The sequence below is a fragment of the Salvelinus namaycush genome, chromosome 19 (genome assembly GCF_016432855.1).
Source record: "Salvelinus namaycush isolate Seneca chromosome 19, SaNama_1.0, whole genome shotgun sequence".
Lineage (NCBI taxonomy): Eukaryota > Metazoa > Chordata > Actinopteri > Salmoniformes > Salmonidae > Salvelinus > Salvelinus namaycush.
Genome location: NC_052325.1, coordinates 41,195,808 through 41,220,099, shown reverse-complemented (window position 1 = coordinate 41,220,099; position 24,292 = coordinate 41,195,808). Strand labels below are relative to the sequence as shown.

At 42.1% G+C, this 24,292-nt stretch overlaps 1 protein-coding gene across 2 annotated transcripts; it reads right to left on the bottom strand.

Annotated features, from left to right (window-relative positions):
• Positions 1–5,250: 5,250 nt before the first annotated feature.
• Positions 5,251–24,287, bottom strand: wdr75 (WD repeat domain 75). 2 transcript variants are annotated; one of them, XM_039015003.1, is made up of 20 exons: positions 24,194–24,287; positions 21,179–21,308; positions 20,360–20,425; positions 18,782–18,881; positions 18,481–18,602; positions 18,218–18,288; positions 17,769–17,885; positions 17,560–17,648; positions 15,979–16,137; positions 14,415–14,590; positions 13,965–14,140; positions 12,436–12,587; positions 12,044–12,221; positions 10,910–11,004; positions 10,667–10,762; positions 10,251–10,420; positions 9,924–9,983; positions 9,665–9,799; positions 9,256–9,347; positions 5,251–5,651 (listed from the first exon to the last, which is right to left on the bottom strand). In XM_039015003.1, the coding sequence occupies exons 1-20, from the start codon at positions 24,277–24,279 to the stop codon at positions 5,432–5,434; spliced, it is 2,490 nt and encodes an 829-aa protein (XP_038870931.1). In that variant the 5' UTR covers positions 24,280–24,287; the 3' UTR covers positions 5,251–5,431. The 2 variants fall into 2 exon arrangements, with proteins under 2 accessions (XP_038870931.1, XP_038870932.1); XM_039015004.1 differs by having other exon boundaries at positions 12,044–12,218.
• Between the last annotated feature and the right edge of the window lie 5 nt (positions 24,288–24,292).

Below are 24,292 nucleotides of genomic sequence, written 5' to 3'. Positions count from 1 at the left end.
ACACTTTGGATGGTGTATCAATACACGCAGTCACTACAAAGATACAGGCGTCCTTCCTAACTCAGTTGCCGGAGTGGAAGGAAACCGATCGGGGATTTCAGCATGAGGCCAATGGTGACTTTAAAACTACTAGTTTAAATGGCTGTGATAGGACAAAACTGAGGATGGATCAACAGCAATACGAACAAAATTGACAGAGTGAAAAGGAAGCCTGTACTGAATAAAATATATTCCTAAACATGCATCCCGTTTCAAACAAGATACTGCCAGAAAATGTGCCAAAGCAATTCCCTTTTTGTCCTGAATACAAAAAGTTGTTTGGGGGTAAATCCAACACATTAAAGTACCACTCTCCATATTTTCAAGCATAGTAGTGGCTGCATCATGTTATGGGTATGCTTGTAATAGTTAAGAACTGGATAGTACAAAAAAGAAACGGAATGGAGCCAAACAGGCAAAATCATAGTGGAAAACCTGGTTGTCCGCTTTCCAACATACACTGGGAGATTAATTCACCTTTCAGCAGAACAATAACCGAAAACACAAGGCCAAATCTACAATGGAATTGCTTACCAAGAAGACAGTGAATGTGGCCGAGTTACAGTTGACATATCTAATTGAAAATCAAATGGCAAGACCTGAAAATGGTTGTCTTGCAATGATCAACAACCAATTTGACAAAGCTTGAAGAATTTTGAAAATAATAAAAATGGGCAAATGTTGCACAATCCAGGTGTGGAAAGCTTAGACACCCAGAAAACCTCACAGCTGTAATCGCTGCCAAAGGTGCTTCTACAAAGTATTGACACAGGGGTATGAATACTTATGGAAACTAGATATCTATATATATATATATATACACATTTATTTTTAATTTTGTCATTGTGTGGTATTGTGTAGATGGCGGAGAGAAAAAAAGTAATACATTTTGAATTCAGGCTGTAACAATGTAGAATAAGTCAAGGGGTATGAATACTTTAAGTGATTGTACTATGTCCATAATAATGGTTGAGCTCCTGCCTCCCCACTGAGGTTAACTGAAGGACTTTTAGTTTCCTGGCAGGACCATGATACCGAGCCATCATTACGTTAAGCTCTGCCACAAACGCACACACACAGCGCAATTGTAAACCCAGACACTAGGTGAGCATGAAAAACCGTACCACCTTTTTCCTGTGGGCGACTTTCAAAATCCCTCCCAAGTTTACCTGTGATTTTCCCCTCTTCCCCCCTTAGTCTAGCAGACCTCCCCACCCCTTGTTCACTTGCCAGAGTAGAAAGTCAGCATCTTCAGGTTGTCTCAGCTGGCCAAGGACTGCCATTACACCAACCAGGTGGTTGCCAGGCAGAACTGTAGGTTTGTAGCTCTTGGAGCTCTCCAACACCACTAAAAGGTTTGCAGAAGCCTTTTTTTTTTTTTTTTTTTAAATGTGGTTTGACTCACTGTACTACTCACATGTTCACAATAGACTATGGTTATTACCTCTGCCCATGAAAACCATGGCCGAGATTTTGTAATGAAAATATTAGGATTGGTGCAGAGAATAGCCATGGCACTATAAGAGAACAGTGAGGCCTTTCTTTACATCTGCCTACAAGAGCCTTTTAATACACCGCCCAGAGCTAGAGTCGGACAGAACTGCGGGTTTGTGGAACTGCAGCTGTTGTTCTGTAGAGAAATGCCAGGAACTGAGCTCTATGTTGATGTTTGGCATGGGTTACCCCTCAAATGGAAAGTAAGCACATTCTCCAGAAAATGTGTTTTTAACATTTATTCAGGAATACTTCAGACAAGGCAATTTTATATTTTTCATATAACAATCGCCGTCAATTGATATATACTATTTGATACACTGTACTGGATGTACATTTTTTGTAGTTGAACATTGTCAGATTGTTGTCTTTAAATGTTGGTGTGGTTTTTAAATGTTTTTATATAAGTGTTAACTTCTCAATTAGCAAATATATGTTTTCTGAACGATTTGTGAAATTTCTCTGCCTCGTGTTTACAAGCAATGCTCTCATGCATAATAGTAAAGGGATTTTTTTGTTGATAGTTACAGATCACAGTATATATTTTTTTTGCTACTGTTTGTAGTGTACACTAGCGCTGGTCGGCTGTACCTGCACCAAAACCCCGATATTTTTCATTCTATAGCATCTTTTTAAAACAGCGAGCCAACATGTTTTCAGGACTTATTTCCCTGACAGATCAAAACTAGTTGTTTTCTCATGCTCTTCAGACATAGTGAGCCATTTGTTTGGAACATCAAATCTCAATACATATAGAATCATGAGAATCGCAATACATATCGTATCGGCACTGAAGTATCGTGATATCATAAGGTTCCTAGAAATTCCCAGCCCTAATGCATAAACCAAGAAAATCATGAGTACACTGTTCCAATGGACCATAATATGTACTGTCCATAATCTCCCATCATTGTTAAATACAGAAAAAGCATCGTTAGATAATCTGTTTAAAACAAAATATTGAATCATTGTGAAATCATTGTAATCACAGCTTTCAACATTGGAGTAAATTGAGATGTTTGTATGCAATAATTACATCACACTCCATTGAAGTGGAGGACGGTTATACAGCTTGTATTGCATGAGCTCTGAAATAAATAAAAAAAAAGTCTTTACACTCTGTCTCGTTAGTGTTTTATGTTATCACAGGAACCAATTCATTGTACTGTATAAGAAGACTGCAGCCATTTTAAGAGCCCCACTCAGTCAGTTCCTAGTCCCAGTTCTCTAGCTCTGGCCAGGCCGCCACTGTGCAGGTTCACATTCCACAGGGGTTTGTCCCTAATTTGCCCCAGAAGCCCCTTTGACAGCCAGTGTTAAATGGACTGACTGGCTAAGCTGAACTGTATGATCTAGACCTGTGTGCTTGCAGGCGAAAGACAAAGAGTGACCTGGTTTCCCACAACATGAGTGACAGATTGGGCAGAACAGACCCGTGTGGCCAGTAGGTCGACTGGCTTTTCTGGATTTGCATCAGCGCCGCCTGTCCCCCAATTGCTCACAAGTTCTCTAAGAGGCCTAGTGCATTATATTGACACACTCTACCCAACAGTTACAAACGCTCCTCCTTGCCTTGAGGGTTTAAGGGGAAAAGTGCACTTTAAGAAGTCCAATGTCTACTTAAATTAACTAAGACTCCAGATAAACTCAAATCTTCTGCATGTCTGTTTTGTTTCCTCAGATAATGTCACACTGATCTTAAGAAACATGAACATACAAAAAAGAATCTTAATAGTTCCGATTTCTTTCATAATTCTTTCTAAATTAACCCCTTTTTTAAAATTAGGAGCACAGTGACCTATGGCCTGACATTGCCGATAGCACATTAAAAACACAACGGGCTTTCTACCCTCAGTGGTTTCTATTCTGGTTAAATGGAATCAGGTTTACAGTCCCAGGTGATATTGGGTCACTAACAGGCTAAACATACCTCACTGACTAAACATATCATTTTGGGCCAATAGGGAAACCAACTGAGGGTGACCCAGTTTCTGCTGAGGCAGACCTACGCACGCTTTGTCAACTTGAGGAACAGAAAAATGTGACTTGGTCAGTTTTAAGTTCCTTGTCAGGGCTTGGAGCTCATTCTACCTCTAGGAACTACAATTACATCCATGAATGTGTATGCCAGCAATCTTGACACAATGAATCACAATGACACTATGAATAACATTGATTGACTCACTTATCAAAGTCCAGCTAGTGCAATCTGCATAATAAACAATACTGCATGGTAGGCTTGGGCAGTATACTGGGGTATCTGGAGATAGCCAGGGGATGGTTTTTCCAATACCCTTTAAAATAATTTATTTTAAGTTTTTCGCTACATTTCTATTTTTGTAGCTACTTTAGGTAAATAGCTGCAGTCAACTTGTGCAATACGTTAGGAGATAAAGCAGATCGCGTTCTTTATTTCACCTGTGACATTATGAGGCATACAGTAGTTCCCCAGAACAGTTGAGCCAGTCACCTGTTTGTTTGTAAATAGCGCAACCGTAGAAAATTGGAGCAGGTGAGTCCAGCTGTGGTATTGACAAGGATTGCATTTTATATTGAAAGTCAAGAGTTTTTTTGCTTCACAGAAAATACATTAGTGCCACATGTCTGAAAATAAATGAACTTTCAGATGACAACAGAAGCGCAACGCTATTTGGCAGGCAGACATACAAGTAAATGAGCTTACAGTGAAAAAGCAAGGTATTTTTGTAAAAAGAACAATGCATGGCCGTCAAATTTCTAAATGTTTATCATAGAAAGAATGTAGCCATCTACATTTCCTAATGTTTTGCTTAAAGTTAATCTTTCATTTTACCAGAGAAAAGTAGGCTGGCTACACTGAGAAAAGTACCAGAGAAAAGTAGCTACACCGTCAGAGCATTGACTATCAGTGATAGATGAGAATTCATGAACGGCATTCTGAATGGAGAAGTGCAACTGAAGCACAAAATGTCTGACACCGAGCAGAAATGACAATAAGAAGCATTTTAGATCTGACTTTAGAAAACACTGAAAGATCTATGACTATTTTTCCTGTGTGAAAAACGCAGAATCTCGCAACCCCTAAATTTAATTTGCTAGTTATCTAAGTAAGTGGCTGAATTAATAATGTGAGGGTGAATCATAGTATTAGCTTTCTGCAGTGTTTGAGAAGTCAAAGCCCTTTGGATGAGTTATCTGTCGGCTAGAGCCAGCGGTGTCTCAATTTCCTTGTGTTTTTCTCCTCTCAGTTCTCGGCCTGTCTGCTGCTCCTCCCCCACTCTTTTTCAAGCAGAGCAGGCAGGCTCGTTGCCATAGCGACCAGTACTGTTCTTGCTTCATACAAGCATGCCTCAAAACTTTGTTAATTTGAGCAATGTCTTTCGTTTACATTCGCTTGTAAAAGTCCAAACTCACAAAAGGACATTCGGTAAGTCCTACCTATACACGTATAACTTTATGAGCTGGATTGCCTGTCTTTGCCATTTCATTTATTTTTGTTTGCGCTTGTTAGCATATTTAGCTAGCAGCCCCTATGGAAATGCGCTATTACTTGTGATAATTTTGTTACCATTCTGATAATAGACACCCAATTGGCTTTTTTGGCGCCCTCTTGTGTACTAAGCCGGTAATAAGTAAATCTCGGGATGAGAAACGGTATGACGATACTGCCCAACCCTACTGCATGGAGACAGACATACTACATAGTGAGATTGTGTATATATACACACACACAAACAATTTTTTTATTTTTTTTATTTTTTTAAGTACAGCAAAACTAAAATAATCTTGGGAGGGTGATGCCAAAAATGATAAGCATGATATGGCACATTTGAAAATTGAAATATTTTATTACATCAAAATACAGCCATAGGAAAACTATGACTGGGTAAAGTGTGTGTGTGTTTTGGCTTGGTAAAGGTTAACATTCCAGGAGGCTACTGAGCCAGCTGTGGTCAAAATGTTTCACTCTCCTCAGTTCCCGCTCCTGGGCTTTCGTGAGAGCTGGTGCCCCCAACTCCTCACCTGGGCCCCATGCTGCCGACCCCCCCAGATCCTGCCTGGCGTCTCGGAGCTCTGCTTCCCCTTCAGAGTCCTCTTCCTCACTCTCCATTTCCTCTTCTACAGGTTCCTTTTCCTCTCTTCAGCAATTATAAAACAACAAAACACTTGTATAAGGGAGGTGAAAGTCCCGGGCGTGAGGCCAACTAAGCAACTATTCCTAACAGTCAGCATAAAATGACATTTTCCATAGCATTGTCAATTTATCTGCTGAACCGAGGTGTATCAGCCTGTTTTCATGTCAAGTAGTCCAACCATACGGTTTGGTTTTGTACCCATGTAACCGTATGTTTACAATCATTTAAAACAACCACCTGCGGGAATCCAAGAACAAGCCTGAATACAAATCATGGGACATTATTTTGGATCTTTTCAGTCAGCATTTGAAAAGTTCTGACGGCATATTGTTGGTTTGGAAAAAAAAGCAATGATTAACGTGAGGCTGATAATGTTTTCAGCCTCGCTGCCAAGACTGGAGCCATCTCTGATCTCCCAGGAGGCCTTTGGCAGAGTGACCCTGAGCAATGTCAACACAGACATCATGCCAAGTCGGAGTGCTGCAGACAACAACCATCCAAATAATAACTGTGCAGTATGCACATGCCTCTTAATGTCATTTTTCAGTCCACATCAACCTCTCAATGAAAGCGGACAGTTAACACTTCACAACCTTCCAAAGGAAGTCAATGGCAGTGTCCGAATACCCATACTTGCTTTCTAAATAGGCAGTTTTAAATTTAAGTTTAATAGTATGTGACATTTCTAAAATCAAGTATACTTTAAACGCCCGGATGGCATACTCATTTCAGCTTTGACAACAGCTGATCAATTAGATATGGGGATGCGCTACAGAAGTGAACAAATAGCGGGAAACAACAAAAATCAAGTATGGTCTAAATGCTAGGATGTTATACTAATTTCAGATCTAGTCAAATTTTGATGCACACTTTTCCACAATGCATTGGAAGAGGTGGGCTGCGAGTGATAGGCCCTAGGTTTCTTGAAGTAGCCAAACAACAAAACTAGGCTACTTAAAAATGGGAAGATGCCAAAAGCTTCTGCAGTGAAAAAAAAAGTAGGCTAAGTAGTTTTTGTTCTCCTTTAAAATTAGTATTGCATCATATTTGAAAACAGAAGTATTTTTATTTTACCCATAGTGAATCTATTTTCTCACTGAAAAGTCTGTTCTCTTGGCCTTCGTCAGAGCTTTTAAACTAAATACTAAACCATCTTGATTTCTGAATGTGTCGGTACTGCGTTATTGATGGCATGTTACTCAGGCCTTTTGATTTGAACATATGTATTGTTTAAGTTTTGTAGGCTACCTATTTAATTAATGGATCAAGCCTGAGCAGTCATTCTGATCTCGTTTCCAATGATCAGTGGTTTAGTTTATTATGTTGCTGTCCAGTAGTTCTGAATTTGCGATGCACCTGACTGTCCATGTTTTTCTGTGCAATAGCATTTTGATTTGAACGTCTGAAAAGTTTGTGTGTACTAGGCTATTTGATTGCATTTATATTAAACTACCGTTCAAAAGTTCGGAGTCACTTAGAAATGTCCTTGTTTTTGAAAGAAAAGCAGATTTTTTTAATGGAATATCTACGTAGGCCCATTATCAGCAACAATCACTCCTGTGTTCCAATGGCACGTTGTGTTAGCTAATCATTTTAAAAAGGCTAATTGATCATCATAAAACCATTTTGAAATTATGTAAGCACAGCTGAAAACTGTTGTTCTGATTAAAGAAGCAATAAAACTGCCCTTCTTTAGAGTAGTTGAGTATCTGGAGCATCAGCATTTGTGGGTTCGATTACAGGCCAGAAACAAAGGACTTTCTTCTGAAACTCGTCAGTCTATTCTTGTTCTGAGAAATGAAGGCTATTCCATGTGAGAAATTGCCAAGAAACTGAAGATCTCGTACAACGCTGTGTACTGCTCCCTTCACAGAACAGCACAAACGGGCTCTAACCAGAATAGAAAGAGTGGGAGGCCCTGGTGCACAACTGAGCAAGAGGACAAGTACATTAGAGTGTCTAGTTTGAGAAACAGATGCCTCACAAGTCCTCAACTGGCAGCTTCATTAAATAGTACACGCAAAACACCAGTCTCAACGTCAAAAGTGAAGAGGCGACTCTGGGATGCTGGCCTTCTGGGCAGAGTTGCAAAGAAAAAGCCATATCTCAGACTGGCCAATACAAAGAAAATATTAAAATGGGCAAAAGAACAGACACTGGACAGAGGAAGATTGTCCATAACACTTTTTTTTTACAGACAAATCTAAGTTTGAGATGTTCTGATCACAAAGAAGAACACTCGTGAGATGAGGAAAAAAATTACGATGCTGGAGCAGTTCTTGACGCCATCTGTCAAGCATGGTGGAGGCAATGGGATGGTCTGGGGATGCTTTTGGGGTGGTAAAGTGGGAGATTTGTACAGGGTAAAAGGTATCTTAAAGGCTATCACTCCATTTTGGAGTGGCCAGCACAGTCACTGGATCTCAACCCTATTGAGCTGTTTTGGGAGCAGCTTGACCCTATGGTATGCAAGAAGTGCCCATCAAGCCAATCCAACTTGTGGGAGGTGCTTCAGGAAGCATGGGGTAAAATCTCTTCAGATTACCTTAACAAATTGACAACTAGAATGCCATAGGTCTGCAAGGCTGTAATTGCTGCAAATGGAGGATTCTTTGACGAAAACAAAGTTTGAAGGACACAATAATTTAATTACAAATCATTATTTATATTTATATTTCCTATTCATTTTGCAACTCATTTCATGTATGTTTTCATGGAAAACAACGACATTTCTAAGTGACCCCAAACTTTTGAACGGTAGTGTATGTTACAGCACTTTGGTTTCGCTAATAAATATGTTGAAATGGAATCAAAATAATATTTTTCTGTCTTCAGTCCTAGGATAGATGGGCTATATGGTCTACTACAGTATAGGTTGAATGTGATAGGCTGATTATAATCAGCCTGAGTAGGCCAATAACGCAATTCCTATTCTATTCAGAGTTTAGAGAAATTAATCAAGTTGAAAATTAGCTATTTTCAGGCTGGTTACTGCGATGCATGTCTGTCCCACCCCACCTACTCAGCCAATCAGGAGCCGCTACTGTGTTGCACCCGGGGCATACTTTTTACTAACCGGTACGTGCTAAATAGTATGTGGCGAAGAGTAAATAGTATGCAGTCTGTAGTACACTAGTATGGGTATTCGGACACGGCCAGTGTGTGGTGGCCTGCACAACTCCAGTTCTTGAACCGGATGCGCTGGTTACAATTCTTGCCTTGTAGTTGGGATTAAGACAAACCAGGTGGTCAAATTTCATTTGATGTGGCTTCCTCGCCGTGTCTCCATCTACACTGATGTGTCCGAGCAAGACTGGTGAAAGAGTCCGCTAGGGTGCAAGGCCATCATCACAATACTGCTTTGACCTTAATAGTTTTCAGGCCAATATAGCTTAACCTATTTATTGTGATTCTATGTCAATTGTAATGTATAATTTAAAAAAATAACAGAATTCAGACCTCAATAGTAGAGGCATAGACAGAGGGTGGCCAAAATGTATATGCGGTCCTGAGTCGGAAGCCTCGACCGCTACACCAGACTGGCACAATGTCTTTTTTTCATTTTCTTGTCTGGAACAATAAAGTAACTACTAGTTACTGGACTCACCTGGCAGGAGAGCTGGAGATGAGCAGGGAGCGGACGAACATAGAGCAGAGGAACGAGGCTGAAGGCAGGACGTGGGCTGGGGTGTATAGCAGCTGAGGGGGAGAGAGGAGTGAGTTATGAGGAGCTCCTGATGCTTATCCCCCCCCCCCAGAACCTGGTCTAACTTTCTAATACAATCTAGAAATATTTGTAGACCAACTTGTTTTAGCTAGCATCTAAAGTGAACTCAGTATATTTAGTAGTTCACTACATGGAAGTATACAAGTACTTGGCACGTGCACTATTTAAGCAAAACTAAACATGAACTTTGAGGGCCAACACTACAGAACGTAGAAACACTAGCTTATTTACAAGTACGCAAATAAATGGCCAGTGGCCCTTGCATGAATGCGCGTGCGCACATACACACCTCCTTGATGGCAATGGAACCCTGTGGTAACTGAATCCTTTCTGCCATGGGATTGGTCAGCGCTTCTTGCTGCTGCCTGTGTTTCCCTAGCAACAGATAGAACGGCGTCACGGCAACACTGTCGTCCACCATGAGCTGAAAAACACCCCAAAAACAAATACAGTCAGGACTTCAATAGAGAATGCTATACATGTGTTACAGGAATAGATTACTTTGGCAATATGTTTCGCAACTGCTTTGTAACAAAGTGGGATTGTACCCGTTTACTGGACGCCAACAGTCTGTCCTCCTCAGACTTAGTGCTAAACGTCATCAAATCCTACAATGGAGAGAGGATGTCAGACAGAACTCTGTGGTTAGTTACCTGCCAGTGGAATAAGAAGTAAAACCCACACATGCGCCATCCCCTCAGATAAACAGGTTCTTTACGTTCAATGTCATTTAGTAGTTTGGGGGATCTTGTATTCAAGGTTTGAATTGGAACAGAACATGTGGTGTGTCCAGTCATTTAATATATTAGGGGTGACAAAGGAAAGGAGACGAGGAAGCCATGAGTCTGGAGACAGTCTGTGTATTATATATTCACCATGTGTTGGGTGAGGAAGTAGAGCTGGGATCTGTTGAGCCATTGAGCGTGCTCCTCGCAGCTCTCCAGCATCTGGTCGCGCGGGGCGAAGACGGCATGCTGTACCTTGCCCGTGCACAAGGCCCTCTGGGAGTAGAGGGGCAGCGGCTCGCTGGGCTTGAACACAAACACTGGTGGGAGGAGAGGTCATTGATGAGTGAAGCCCATATAACCTAGGTGATGTTTAGGTGATGTTGCCATACCACACAACCCTAAGACCCAAAGTTTAGCTAGTTGCACACATGTAACATGGCAGGTTCCCCTAGGTATTCCATAATATGTACTTTGGTCTTGGTAGACCCAGCCAAGTCTAAATCTAAATAAGCAAAGAGAAAGAGTCCTGTTGGAGCTAGGAGCTACAACCAGGAAGCACTCACAGTCGGAGCAGCCAGACTGACTGCAGAAGGCAGCCATGTTCTCAGACAGTGGGTCGGCCTGGAGCAGGCTCACATCCACGGGGGTACTCCACTCCACTGATTGAGAGAAGGGAAGAGAGAGAAACAAAAGTAGGAAAACAAACGTCAGGTCTATGGATTGAACAGATTTTATTTTAGGTTGTGGTTATGTTGCTTATAGGACAATTGCACATAGGCACATGCACGTCAGAGGGTCCGTCTTACGTGAGCAGGTGAGGAGGTTCCAGCAACAGAGTTGGTTCTTGGTGCTGGTCCCCAACAGGTACTTGGAACAGCTTAACCTTCCAAAACAAAGGTCCCTGGTGGATCAAAAAAGTCTCATCTTTCAAACCCATTCACCAGTCTCTTACCATACTTTCAAAGTACCCATGACCATAACACTCACAGGATTAGTGGCACGGACCTTTTCCACACCAGAGCTACAACAACAAATACAGTCATCTGAAATCATTTCTGTTCAGAGCACAAGCAGACGCCAAACAGAAAATCAATAGGAGGCGGTTATACAAGGGGCTGTGGGCAGCTGGAATAACAGTGCGGAGGCCCAGTGCTCGCCTTCCAAAGCCATTTCTGTACCAGCAAGTGCCTACATTACTCAGAGCACATATGAGGCAGAGTTAGCCCTATACATTACATCCTCATTTAGGTGGGGGAAGTAAAAGGATGAAGAGTGATGTATAGTTGACTCTTGGGACCATTGTGAATAACAGCACTAAAACCAGGGCATGCAAATGGAAGTAAAAAGAACACATTCAAATTGGGACTCGTAAATGACACAGCACTGCAACAGTTAACATTGATCACGAGTTTACAGGCAGCAGCTAGGCAGCTCTGGCATGCAATTGAGTAAGACTCAACACCAAATACTAGTTTTCTGCACTCGCTGACCTAAGGAAGGGGGAGTTGACTTGGCAAATATTGTTGTAGAGGCTCCCTCAATGTTGCGGAGCAGGTTCTGTCTCCCAAGTTGACATGGCTGGCCAATATCACTTGTTTTTTTTTTGTATGTTCCCGATCTGTTGCCATAAAGTACACTCGTTTTGTGCCAGTGAAGTCGCATATTACAGACTTATCTACCACGGAGGGTTTTTACACAAGTAAACAATGTAAATGTGAATCTAAGTTCATATCACGAGTCACAGCTGCTAGTTTAAAAAGCCATCTTGTTTGTTGATAGACAGCCATATCTGCTAACGTACACATTTTTGTTGTTAGGAAAGTTGTTGAAATGTCTGCTCGTTTGAATGGTCATGCATGTTTGTGTATACTTGTATAAGTGTGTGAAGTTGTTTTTAAGGGCGTCTGTCTGTTTATAGGTGTGTGCGAGTGAGATCTGACCTGATGGCCCCTGGGGGCTGGGACAGGGTGGTAAGCAGCTCCCAGGAGGGGCTCCATACAGTCACCACTTCCTGGAAACCGACAGCCAATAGGGAGCCGTCGGCCGAGAAGCAGCAGCAGCCAGGCTTAAGGAGGTGGTACCCGCCCACAAAGTCACATGACCAGGAGGCGCCCTCTGCTGGTAGTCAGCGGTATAGAGAGAAATGAAAAGCCAGGGTGAATATTAGAGCGTCAATGTGGTTTAGCTCATCATCAATACCTTGATTAGCCGAATCATGTGTCAGTGAACAATAACTAGCAGGTCTCCAGGACCAAAATGGAAGAACATTATTATAGGCAGACTCTTACCAACTCCTGGCCATCAGGCTCACTGATAGAAAATAACCATTTACCCGTGGTGTCCGAGTTGTCTGCCAGCAGCCAGGCTTTGAAGTGGCCGTCGAAGCTGATGGTCACCAGCATGGTGGTCTCTGGTGAGGGGCTGAAGCACATGGCTGTAATCTGGTCATCGTGGGGGGCTGTGACTGTAGTGTTCAGCACAAAACTACAGAGGGGGGAGGAGGAAGGGTAGAGAGTGGACGAAAGATGGAAACCACAATTTTGTGTATATATATGGTGTATGTTTAAGTATGTGGACATCCCTTCAAATTAGTGTAGTCGGCCATTTCAGCCACACCCGTTGCTGACAGGTGTATAAAATCGAGCACACAGCCATACAATCTCCATAGACAAACATTAGCAGTAGAATGGCCTTAGTGAAGAGCTCAGTGACTTTCAATGTGACACCGTCAAAGGATGCCGCCAGGTCATCAATTTTCTACACTGCTAGAGCTGCCCGTCAACTCTAAGTGCTGTTATTGTGAAGTGGAAACGCCTAGGAGCAACAACGGCTCAGCCGCGAAGTGGTAGGCCACACAAGCTCACAGAACGGGACCGGCGAGTGCTGAAGCACGTAAAAATTGTCTGTCCTCAGTTGCAACACTCACTACCGAGTTCCAAACTGCCTCTGGAAGCAATGTCAGCAAAATAACTGTTAGTAGGGAGCTACATGAAATGGTTTTCCATGGTCGAGCAGCTGCACACAAGCCTAAGATCACCATGCACAATGCCAAGCGTCGGCTGGAGTGGTATAAAGCTCGCAGCCATTGGACTCTGGAGCAGTGGAAACTCGTTCTCTGGAGTGATGAATCAAGCCTTATCATCTGGCAGTCCAATGGACTAATCTGGGTTTGGCGGATGCCAGGAGACCGCTACCTGCCAGATTGCATAGTGCCAACTGTAAAGTTTGGTGGAGGAGGAATAATGGTCTGGGGCTGTTTTTCAGCCAAGGGAAATCTTAACGCTATACCATACAATTCTAGACGATTCTGTTCTTCCAACTTTGTGGCAACAGTTTGGAGAAAGGCCCTTTCCTGTTTCAGCATGACAATGCCCTCATGCACAAAGCGAGGTCCGTAAAGAAATGGTTTGTCGAGATCGGTGTGGAAGAACTTGACAGGCCTGCACAGAGCCCCGACCTCAACCCCCATCAAACACCTTTGGGATGAATTGGAATGCCGACTACGAGCCAAGCCTAATCGCCCAACATCAGTGCCCGACGTCACTAATGCTCTTGTGGCTGAATGGAAGCAATGTTCCAACATCAAGTGGAAAGCCGCTGTTATAGCAGCAAAGGGGGGGGGGGGGGGGGGGGGACCCCAACTCCATATTAATGGCCATGATTTTGGAATGCGACATTCGACGAGCAGGTGGCCACATACACTACAGGACCAAAAGTATCACATGGATACGGCCAAACGTGTGAACAGCATTAACTAAGGGGCTTGTTAATGACGAGCATGAAAAATGGCACGTTGATACGAAGACATGTACAACAACATGTAACCAGTAGTGGTTACTATGGTGTGCAAACAAATAGTACCTCTGAGTTTTCTCATCGTACGCCCACATCTTCAAATTAATCTCTAGCTCAGAGCCTTTTTGCGTCCTCTCCTCCACCGTAGCAAGCCAGTCGCCGCGGGTGTCGAACGCCGCCCTGACCACCTCAAACTGGTCCAGACCCTCTTCGTGGATGTACTCCTGCTGTACTATGTCCAACTGAAGGTAGAAGAGAAATAGTCAAATCATTTTCATCAGCTTGATTGGTCAATAAGAGTTAATTCACTTATCAAAGGGTTAATTTTGAGTTCATGACAAAAGAGCGAAGCCAGACCTCCAAGACTCAGGCCATCCATTCTAGTCATTCTATGTCTAATAGTCACATGACATCAATGTTCAAGAACCTTCCTAGGTAGCTCCACTGGGCCAAGTTAACAAGGACAGTGTTTGGTGTTTTTCTTTGACAGCTCCAGGCAATAAAAGCTATGCTTACATTGTAGAGCAGCTTGTCGCGATGGAGAGAGTAGAACTGCAAGTGGCCTGGTTTCCCGTTGAGCACCAAGGCTTTGCTACGCGGGTCGATCATCAGGTTTGTCCGCACACCCTCACCCTTGACCAGCCCCTGGATGACGGCCGACACTTTAACACAGCTCTGGATGATAGTGATTTCTTGACAGGGAAAATAGGGGGGAAAAAAAGATGGATCAGGTCTACAGATTAAACTCCGTGACAACATCCAAAAGCCCTTACAGTTGTTTGACACAACATATAGTGGGTCCAAAATTATTGGATCCCTTGATAAAGATGAACAAAAAAAAAACTAAAATAAATAAAAATAATGAGCTATATTGTATGCGCAATTTTTTTAAATTTTAATTATTTAATACTACCACAATTGTTCAGAGAACGAGATTTTGTTTAACAAGTCAGAGATCAAAATCACTTTACTCCAACACTCTCCCCTGGCAAAGATAAGAGAGATTTAAAAAAAACTTTTTATGAGATTGAAGAACACATTGGGAGGGATCTTAGACCAATCTGCCATTCAGAACCCTTCCAGATCTTTGATATGTTTTATCTGCTCTTATGGACTTCCCTTGTGAATTAAAACCACAGGTTTTCAATGAGGTTATGTCTGTCAATGGCCATCTAGGTCTGGAGACTGAGAAGGCCATTGCAAAATGTTGATTTTGTGGTCAATTAACCATTTCTTTGTGGATTTTGGATGTGCTCTTGTGGTTATTGTCTTGCTGAAAGATCCACGTGTTGCCAAGTTTCAGCCTTCTGGACAAAATGTTCTGGTACATGGTAAAGTTCATGATGCTGTTTGACCTTAATTCATTTGACACCAGGAAATCCCCAGGTGAACAAGATGAAATTCTGATGATTCACCACCATATTTTACAGTAGGTGTGTGGTTCTTTTCTGATTATGCATCTTTGGCGTGGCCAAAGAGCTCTATTTTCATGTCATCTGACCATAGCACTGGTTCCAATCCAAGTGCCAAAGTCTGGGTCGTTATCCTTGCAAGGGGAATATTGAACAGGGGATCCAATTATTTTGACCCCTATCTTTGAGATGTATTTATTTATTACTTGTTAAACACAATCTTTCTCTGAGCAATTGTGTTAGTATAAAATAATAAAAACAATGGTGCATACAATATAGCTCAGAATTACTTTGGAACACAAGCATTTCGCTACACCCGCAATAACATCAGATAAGTTTGTGTCAGCAATAAAATTCGATTTATTTGTTTATATACACAGTATTTTTTGCTCATCTTTAATCAAATGTTGGACCCCACTGTACATGGTGATGTCAGCACCAGCCATTGCTAAGATAAAATAGTATATGCTACTTGGGAATCTTCCCTTTCAAGAGTGAGACGGAGGACCCTGAACAGTTTTAAGCATCTTTCCTTAAAGTAATCACTGAAATCCGCTACATAGCAGTTACCATTCCAGTCATGTCAGATCAGAGATTACTTCAAGGGAGGGAGGCAAGATGGAGGAATGAACCATGAAATTATTGTAACAGGGTGCAACAGTCCTTACTGTTGTCAGAGTGGGAGGTGCAGAACAATGAACCGTCAGGTGACACGGCAATGTGTGTGATTGCACCGCCCAGGCGCGGCAGGAAGTCCATCTGGGTCTCTTGTGTGTAACGCCACTGGACCAGCACCGATTCTATCCCCCCACTTAGCAGGTTGGTGCCTACAGAAAAGAAGCGGAGACAAAGGCCATCACGCCACTGGTCAGAATGCTTCCATCATGAACCAGGAAAACAGTTGGCATAGAGCAGGGGTCGCATTAGCTTTTAGAAATGTGCATTTTCAAAACGCAGACAATCAGAAAATCTGAGTTTCAAACCATTTCACCTGCATTTTATATTGAAAGTCAACTGTGTTTATTTGCCTAAATAGAATGATCAGCGACGTGCAACTATAGTTTTCTGCAAAAAATAGCTGGGTTTTCATCAGATAACAGAAGTGCAAGGTGTTTTTTCCCAAAAAAACACGCATTGCCATCAGATTTCTCATGTTTATCATAGAAAGAATGTAGCCAGCTAAATGTCCTAATGTTTTCCTTGCAGTTCATCGAGGATCCTTTTTATATTGAAGGACTGAGAAGCTCAGTTCTGCTGACTTTTATAAAAGGACATTTTACTCCAAAATGAAAGAAAATAAGTATGCTGACAACATCTAAAATATCATTTCCACCTTCAGAAATGAGCCCAATAACATATTGGTAAAAATATTTGAATAATTTTGACATATTGGACCATGCATGGTCTATCAGATGTACCATTAGCACTAAGCATTATCACCTGTAGCCCAATTGATGCAGCATAGTGGCTATAACATTTACATATGCTGAAGCATGGGGTTTGTCCATCTGCATTTACCCCATTGGACACAACATCCTGATTGTTGTTGTTATTCATAATTAATATTTTATTATAATTGTTCACTTTCAGGCATTTCTATTACAAAGTACATCACTGCCCTTTAATTAAGATGCCATTGTCCACTTTGAGCTGTTGCGCAGCTGCTCCTAGACCATGACTGAAAACTTCAGCTGTAACTTTTTTTTTTAAACAAAGGTCAAAAATGCTTTCATAATACATTTACTAAAACGGCTTTGCATTAACAATTTATGTGAACTGATTGCTTGTCAGAATACATGTTTCCCTCCCCATGGCTCTCGCAACTTGAATGCGCCTCAAGAGGAATATTTATCTTACAGAACACATGGCAAGTCGACGAGGTAAATAGGTAAAGTATTCTGATTTTGTTTTAATAAGATTACATGGCAAAAATAGTAGCACTGGAAAGTTGCAAGCCGACCCGAGTGACAAAGTAGAGGCTTTGAATTACTTTGTCAGCAGTACCACTGCTTGAGTTGAGTGCCACAGTAGTGCGCATTATAGACTATTTAATTCCCTTCATCTGGACAATCAGAGTGTCAGCAACAATCATGCATGTCAGTTCTTTGCACACAGCTTAATTAACAGAGAAAATTTAATATTTGGGAATATATCTCATATAACAGACATGCGACCCCTGTAGTGTGATCAAAGATGATGATTTGTACAGGTATAATTCAACAGTTATAGGGTCAGGGGTTATAGGTTACCTTCAGGGGTGAATTGCAGTGTGTTGACTGCCCCGTGGTGCCAGTGTAGGGTGGAGTATGTGTACTCCTTCTTCTGGTTGAAGTTTCTCCTATGAAGACAGAGAAAGAACATTGATTGTGAGTGATGCCAATCCAGTGTTCCCCCTAAATGTGGTCTTAAGTGAGACCATGTATGGTCATGGCCGCAATGTTCCTCCGGCATCACTCACCACAGGCGAATTTTGCCGTCCTCGTGACCTGTGGCGATACAGTCCTCTTTAGGGTGGCACGAGACACAGGTGAAGGCATTCTTGGCCCATTTCTTATTCCCCGGCTTGAGGAAAAACCTGTGGGGCACAGAAACAGACAATACAGTTGAATGAGTGCTATGACTAGTGATGACCAATGTTTAGTCGGGCAATGTCAAATCCCCATAACATACTGTAATGTAATCAATCCCGTTTCCAGACGAGGGGGTTGCTCAAAACAATCGAGAGGGCTGGCTGAACTCCCCCACTCCTGACCACAGACAAGCAGAAAGGCCACTCATCCAACAGACAGGACTGCCGTTCAGCGTGTTTGGACTTGTATTGCACAAACACTAGCCAGAAAGACATTAACATTCATGCTTAGAGTCCTTGAAGGGGACAGCCTCCTGACAGGGCAGAATGTTGTTTACCTGTAGGACTTCTGCTTCTTGAAGAAAAACACCTCAAGCTGTAAACCTTTGGCGGCAGCAATGTATTCACCCTGTTAGATTGGAGGAATAAACAAGCTTTTCACAAAGAGCTGGCGTCCATATTGGAGGTGGTAATAAAAAAAAACTCAAACCTTTCGCTTAACAATACAATGGCAAACTATGACAAGTGACCCAAGCGTAAATTGTTTGCTGCCAAGAAACTTGTTTGCTACTGAAGTTCCAGGTAGGCCTACTACACGTACCTCTCTGCCAAAGGAGGCAGCCCCGGAGGGTCTGACATCACAGAGGACGGCCGAGAGCTCTCGCGCCTCCACTTCCTGGTCCTCACTTCGGGGCAGATGAACAGCTACCAGCTGGAACAGCTCTGAAGACACACACAACCATGTCAGAGATCACCCTCCTCCACATTCTGCACTATTATGTTGACCAATTACAAAATAAATCACTTGTGACTTGAAAGAACACTGACTGACTGCAAAAAGACCCTATATAGGCATTTAAGGACAATTGATGTGCAAATGCCAACCTCTGATTTGTACTTACCAGAGCTTTTGTCATTTGCCATTGGGACGACGACAAACACAACTCCTCCATGATTTTCAGAGACGTATATGGAGTAGATGGGGTACCCAATAATGAAGGTCTGAAAAGTATTATAGTGAAGTGATTTATAAATACAGAACCAGTCAAAAGTTGACAAACCTACTCATTCCAGGGTTTCTTTATTTGTACTATTTTCTACATTGTAGAATAATGGTGAAGATATCAAAACTAGGAAATAAACACACGGAATCATGTAGTAAACAAAAGTGTTAAATTAAAATATATTTTTTTATATTTGATTCTTCAAAGTAGCCACCCTTTGCCTAGATGACAGCTTTGCACACTCTTGGCATTCTCACAACCATTCTAGTCAACTGGAATGCATTTAAAATTACAGGTGTGCCATGTTAAAAGTTGATTTGTGGAATTTCTTTCCTTAATTTGTTTGACCCAATCAGTTGTGTTGTGACATTCTAGGGGTGGTATACAGATATTGGCCCTATTTGGTAAAAGACCAAGTCCATATTATGGCAAGAACAGCTCAAATAAGCAAAGAAACGACAGTCCGTCATTACTTTAAAGACATGAAGGTCAGTCAATCCGGAATCAAGAACTTTGAACTTTTCTTCAAGTGCAGTCGCAAAAACCATCAAGCGCCATGATGAAACTGGCTCTCATGAGGACCGCCACAGGAAAGGATGACCCAGAGTTACCTCTGCTGCAGAGGATAAGCTCATTAGTTACCAGCCTCAGAAATCACAGTCCAAATAAATACTTCACAGACACATCAACATCAGACCTTCATGGTCAAATTGCTGCAAAGAAACCACTACTAAAGAACACCAATAAGAAGAGACTTGCTTGGGCAAAGAAACACGAGCAATGCACATTAGACTGGTGGAAATCTGTCCTTTGGTCTGGAGTCCAAATAGGAGATTTTTGGTTCCAACCGCTTTGTCTTTGTGAGACGCAGAGTACGTGAACGGATGATCTCCGCATGTGTGGTTCTCATCGTGAATCATGGAGGAGGTGTGATGTGTGGAGGTGCTTTCCTGATGACACGGTCTGCGATTTATTTAGAATTCAAGGCATACTTAACCAGCATGGCTACCACAGCATTCTGCAACGAAACACCATCCCATCTGGTTTGCGCTTAGTGGGACTATCTTTTGTTTTTCAACAGGACAATGACCCAACACACCTCCAGGCTGTGTAAGGGCTATTTGACCAAGAAGGAGAGTGATGGAGTGCTGCATCAGATGACCTGACCTCCACAATCACCCGAGCTCAACCCAATTGAGATGTTTTGCGATGAATTACACCTTTCCAGGAGAAGCTGGTTGAGAGAATGCCAAGTCTGTGCAAAGCTGTCACCAAGGCAGCTTATTGGTTATTACATGATTCCAGGTGTGTTATTTCATAGTTTTGATGTCTTTACTATTATTTTAAAATGTAGAAAGTAGTAAAAATAAAGAAAAACCCTTGAATGAGTAGGTGTCCAAGCTTTGACTAGTACTGTACATAAAGCAAAAAGGAAGCAGCGATCGCAAATGATTTTGGCAAAGGGTGCGGCTGTACCTTGATGAGGATGCCATCTGTGAAGTCCCACAATCGGACAGTGCCATCTGCTGAGCACGAGTATACCTGCAGGAGAGTGCAACAATGTCACGTCTACACTCAAAACATTGCAATGAACAAACATTCCTCAGAAACACCAAACCATAAGAGCAACAACAAACCATTCATTCGACAAACATGCTGATTGCAGACACGTATGTAGCTACTGTATTTATAGCTACCAGATATGTGATAACTATGTCTCCATACTGGGCGTTACAGAAAAGCCTTATACAAGATGTCACCTTAGATTTTTCAACTTAACTTTTCTTGGTTATACTTTCTTTGTTCTCGATTCGGTCAAAAAAGTATCTTAGAAATGTGTTAGTTGCAGGTCATTCTACAAAAACAAAAAAAGATATTAAATCTACGTTTTGCACCAAGTGAGGTGTTCCCTCGCCATTTTAGCTGCCAGACATCTTGCATTTTACAACATCTTTGCAGGAACTGTAGAAGTAGATGACAGATTGCGCAACCAAAACAAAGATCTACACACATGCAAGATGGATTTCTCACTTGGTAAAAAAACAAGATTACATGGCAAGAATAGTAGCACTGTTTTGCCAAGCGTTTTTGCAGTTTTTTTTTGTAGAACCACCTGCACCTGGACACAGACATTTAAAGATACTTTTTTCACTGACTCAAGAACGAAGAAAGTGTCGCCAAGGACGGTTAGTTAAAGTCTATGGCGCTGTTTTGTATAGTGCTTTCCTGTAATGCCCAGTATGGAAAGTTTACACATATCGGGCACACAAACTGGTAGCTACTGTATTTACAAACCTGCAGGTGGTTTGAAGGGTTGCGGACAATGCCTGACACCAGGTCTGTGTGTCCCTGCAAATCATGGACGCATTCCTCAGAGCTGGAACTGTACACTTTCACTGACTCCCCCGAGGCACACAAAAGGAACCTGGTGAAAAGGACCGGAAAGAAATCAGTTTACAGACTATGATTATTCCCGATTCAACATAGACACCCGACTGTTTATTATGATTAGCTAACTAGCTAGCTAAATACCAAAAACAGGTCTAGCTAGCTTACGATAGCGGTTAGGTGCTTTTAGCAACTCAGGTGTATTTACATACAATAGAAGAAACGCTAGCGTATTGGGTTGCACAAAACAAGAAATAAAATTCTGGGAAGCCAGAAGTTAAAAACAATTCCATTTCAACTTACTGTGCCGGTGGCCATGGCGGGTTGGTCATTATGACGGGAGGGAATTTGAGACACATTATCTAAAAGATTGTATTATTTAACAGACTTTCCAAACGTGGGTCTGTTGTAGACCCACTTCCTCTCTGCTTACCTCAAATAAAAGTCCTGCACGTGTGCAATATGTAGATAAAAAGGAATAACTTCTGGGGGACTTATTTTGACATGAGGTAAGCAGAGAGGAAGTGGGTCCCTTAAGTGTTATCAAACGTGGCACCAAAAATATAAGAACGCACCATGTAAAGTGTCAGTCCCATGTTTCATGAGCTGAAATAAAAGAACCCAGCAATTTTCCATACGCACAAAAAGCTTCCCTCATTTTGTGCACAAATTTGCTTACATCCCTTTTAGTGATAATTTCTCCTTTGCCAAGATAATCCATCCACCGGACAGGTGTGGCATATCAAAAAGCGGATTAAACAGCATAATAATTCATTACACAGGTGCACCTTGTGCTGGGGACAATAAAAGGCCACTAAAATTTGCAGTTGTCACAACACAATGACACACATTTCTGAAGTTGAGGGAGTGTGTAATTGGCATGCTGACTGCAGGAATGTCCACCAGAGCTTTTGCCAGAGAATTGAATGTTCCTTTCTCTACCATAAGCTGCCTCCAACGTTGTTTTAGAGAATTTGGCAGTACGTCCAACCAGTCTCACAACCGCAGACCAAGTGTAACCACGCCAGCCCAGGAACTCCACATCCGGCTTCTTCACCTGCGGGATCATTTGTTACCAGCCATCCAAACAGCTGATGAAACTGTGGGTTTGCACAACCGAATAATTTCTGCAGAAACTGTCAGAAACCGTCTCAAGGAAGCTTCTCTGCGTGCTCGTCGTCCTCACCAGGGCATTGACCTGACTGCAGTTCGGCATCCTAACCGACTTCAGTGGGCAAATGCTTACCTTCGATGGCCACTGGCATGCTGGAGAAGTGTGCTCTTCAAAGATGATTCCCAGTTTCAACCGTACCGGGAAAATGGCAGACAGCATGTATGGAATCGTGTGGGCGAGTGGTTCGCTCAATGTGGGCGGTGGGCTTATGGTATGGGCAGGCATAAGCTACGGACAACGGACACTATTGCATTTTATCGATGGCAATTTGAATGCAGAAATAACGTGACGAGATCCTGAGGCCCACTGTTGTGCCACTCATCCCCCACCATCACCTCATGTTTTAGCATGATAATGCACTGCCCCATGTCGCAAGTATCTGTACACAATTCCTGGAAGCTAAAAATGTCCCAGTTCTTCCATGGCCTGAAACTTACCAGACATGTCACCCACTGAGCACAATTGGGATGCTCTGGATCAATGTGTATGACAGCATGTTCCAGTTCCTGACAATATTCAGCAACTTCGCACAGCCATTGAAGAAGGGGACAACAATCCACAGGCCACAACCAAGAGCCTGATCAACTCTATGCAAAGGCGATGTGGGGTGCTGCATAAGGCAAATAGTGGTCACACCAGAAACTGACTGGTTTTGTGATCCATGCCCCTACCAGGTAAGGTATCTATGACCAACAGATGTATATCTGTATTCCCAGTCATGTGAAATCAATAGATTAGGGCCTAATGAATTAATTTAAAATGACAGATTTTCTTATAAATAGTAACTAAGGAAAATCTTTGAAATTGTTGCCTGTTGCATTTTTATTTTTGTTCTGTGCAGTGGTGTAATGTACTTAAAAAAGTATTTTCTTTTGGAATCCAAAATAATGTACTTTTTACTGAATACAATTTCTGACCTTTTGAATGCTTAGCAGGACAGGAAAATGGTCATCCCTACTGCCACTGATCTGGTGACTCAATAAACACACATCCTTAATTTGTAAATTATGTCAGTGTTGGAGCCCCTGGCTATCCATAAATTAAAAAAAACAAGAATATGGTGCCGTCTGGTTTACTTAATATAAGCAATTATTTATAAGTTTATAAGTATATTTTATCCAATTACATTTTTAATACTTAAGTATATTTAAAACCAAATACTTTTAGACTATTATTTTGCTGGGTGACTTTAACTTGAGTAAAAGTAAAGATACCTTAATAGAAAATGACTCATGTATGACAATTGGGTACTATTTCCACCACTGCACTTGGTTCTGTGTATAAGCCATTTAGCAAGAACTTTTACCCAAAGCGATTTAGCTACGATCATGCAGTATATCGTCCCTAGAGATACGGAATATGCCGCTGTTAAGTGGACGCCTGACTACGTACGGAAGCTTCCTCAACGAGTCGTCTGTATAAACAATGGTTCGTTGCGGGACGAAGCAATGGCCTTGCACGTATACATTTTACGTATGGGTGCTCCCGGGAATCGAACCCATAATTCTTGCGTTGCAAGCGCCATGCTGTACCAACTGAGCTACAGGACCACAGACAACAATAGCCAACGTTACGTTTCTCTCAAGATTAGAATACTTGTGTTGTAGCTATACAGTAACACGTTAGCTAACGTGCTAGCTAACTAGCCACAGTAGCTAGCCAGGGCTACAGTTTGCATCCATGCCATACTTGTGACATACAGTTAATTCAGGTTTAGCTCATGTCAGCTGCAAAGTACACACACGTACCTGGAATCATTTGTAATAACTGGCTCTCTGAAGTTTATTTTGCTGCCACCACGGTGAACCACGCGTATTTCTGCGTGCGCCACCATCTTTTCGAATTTC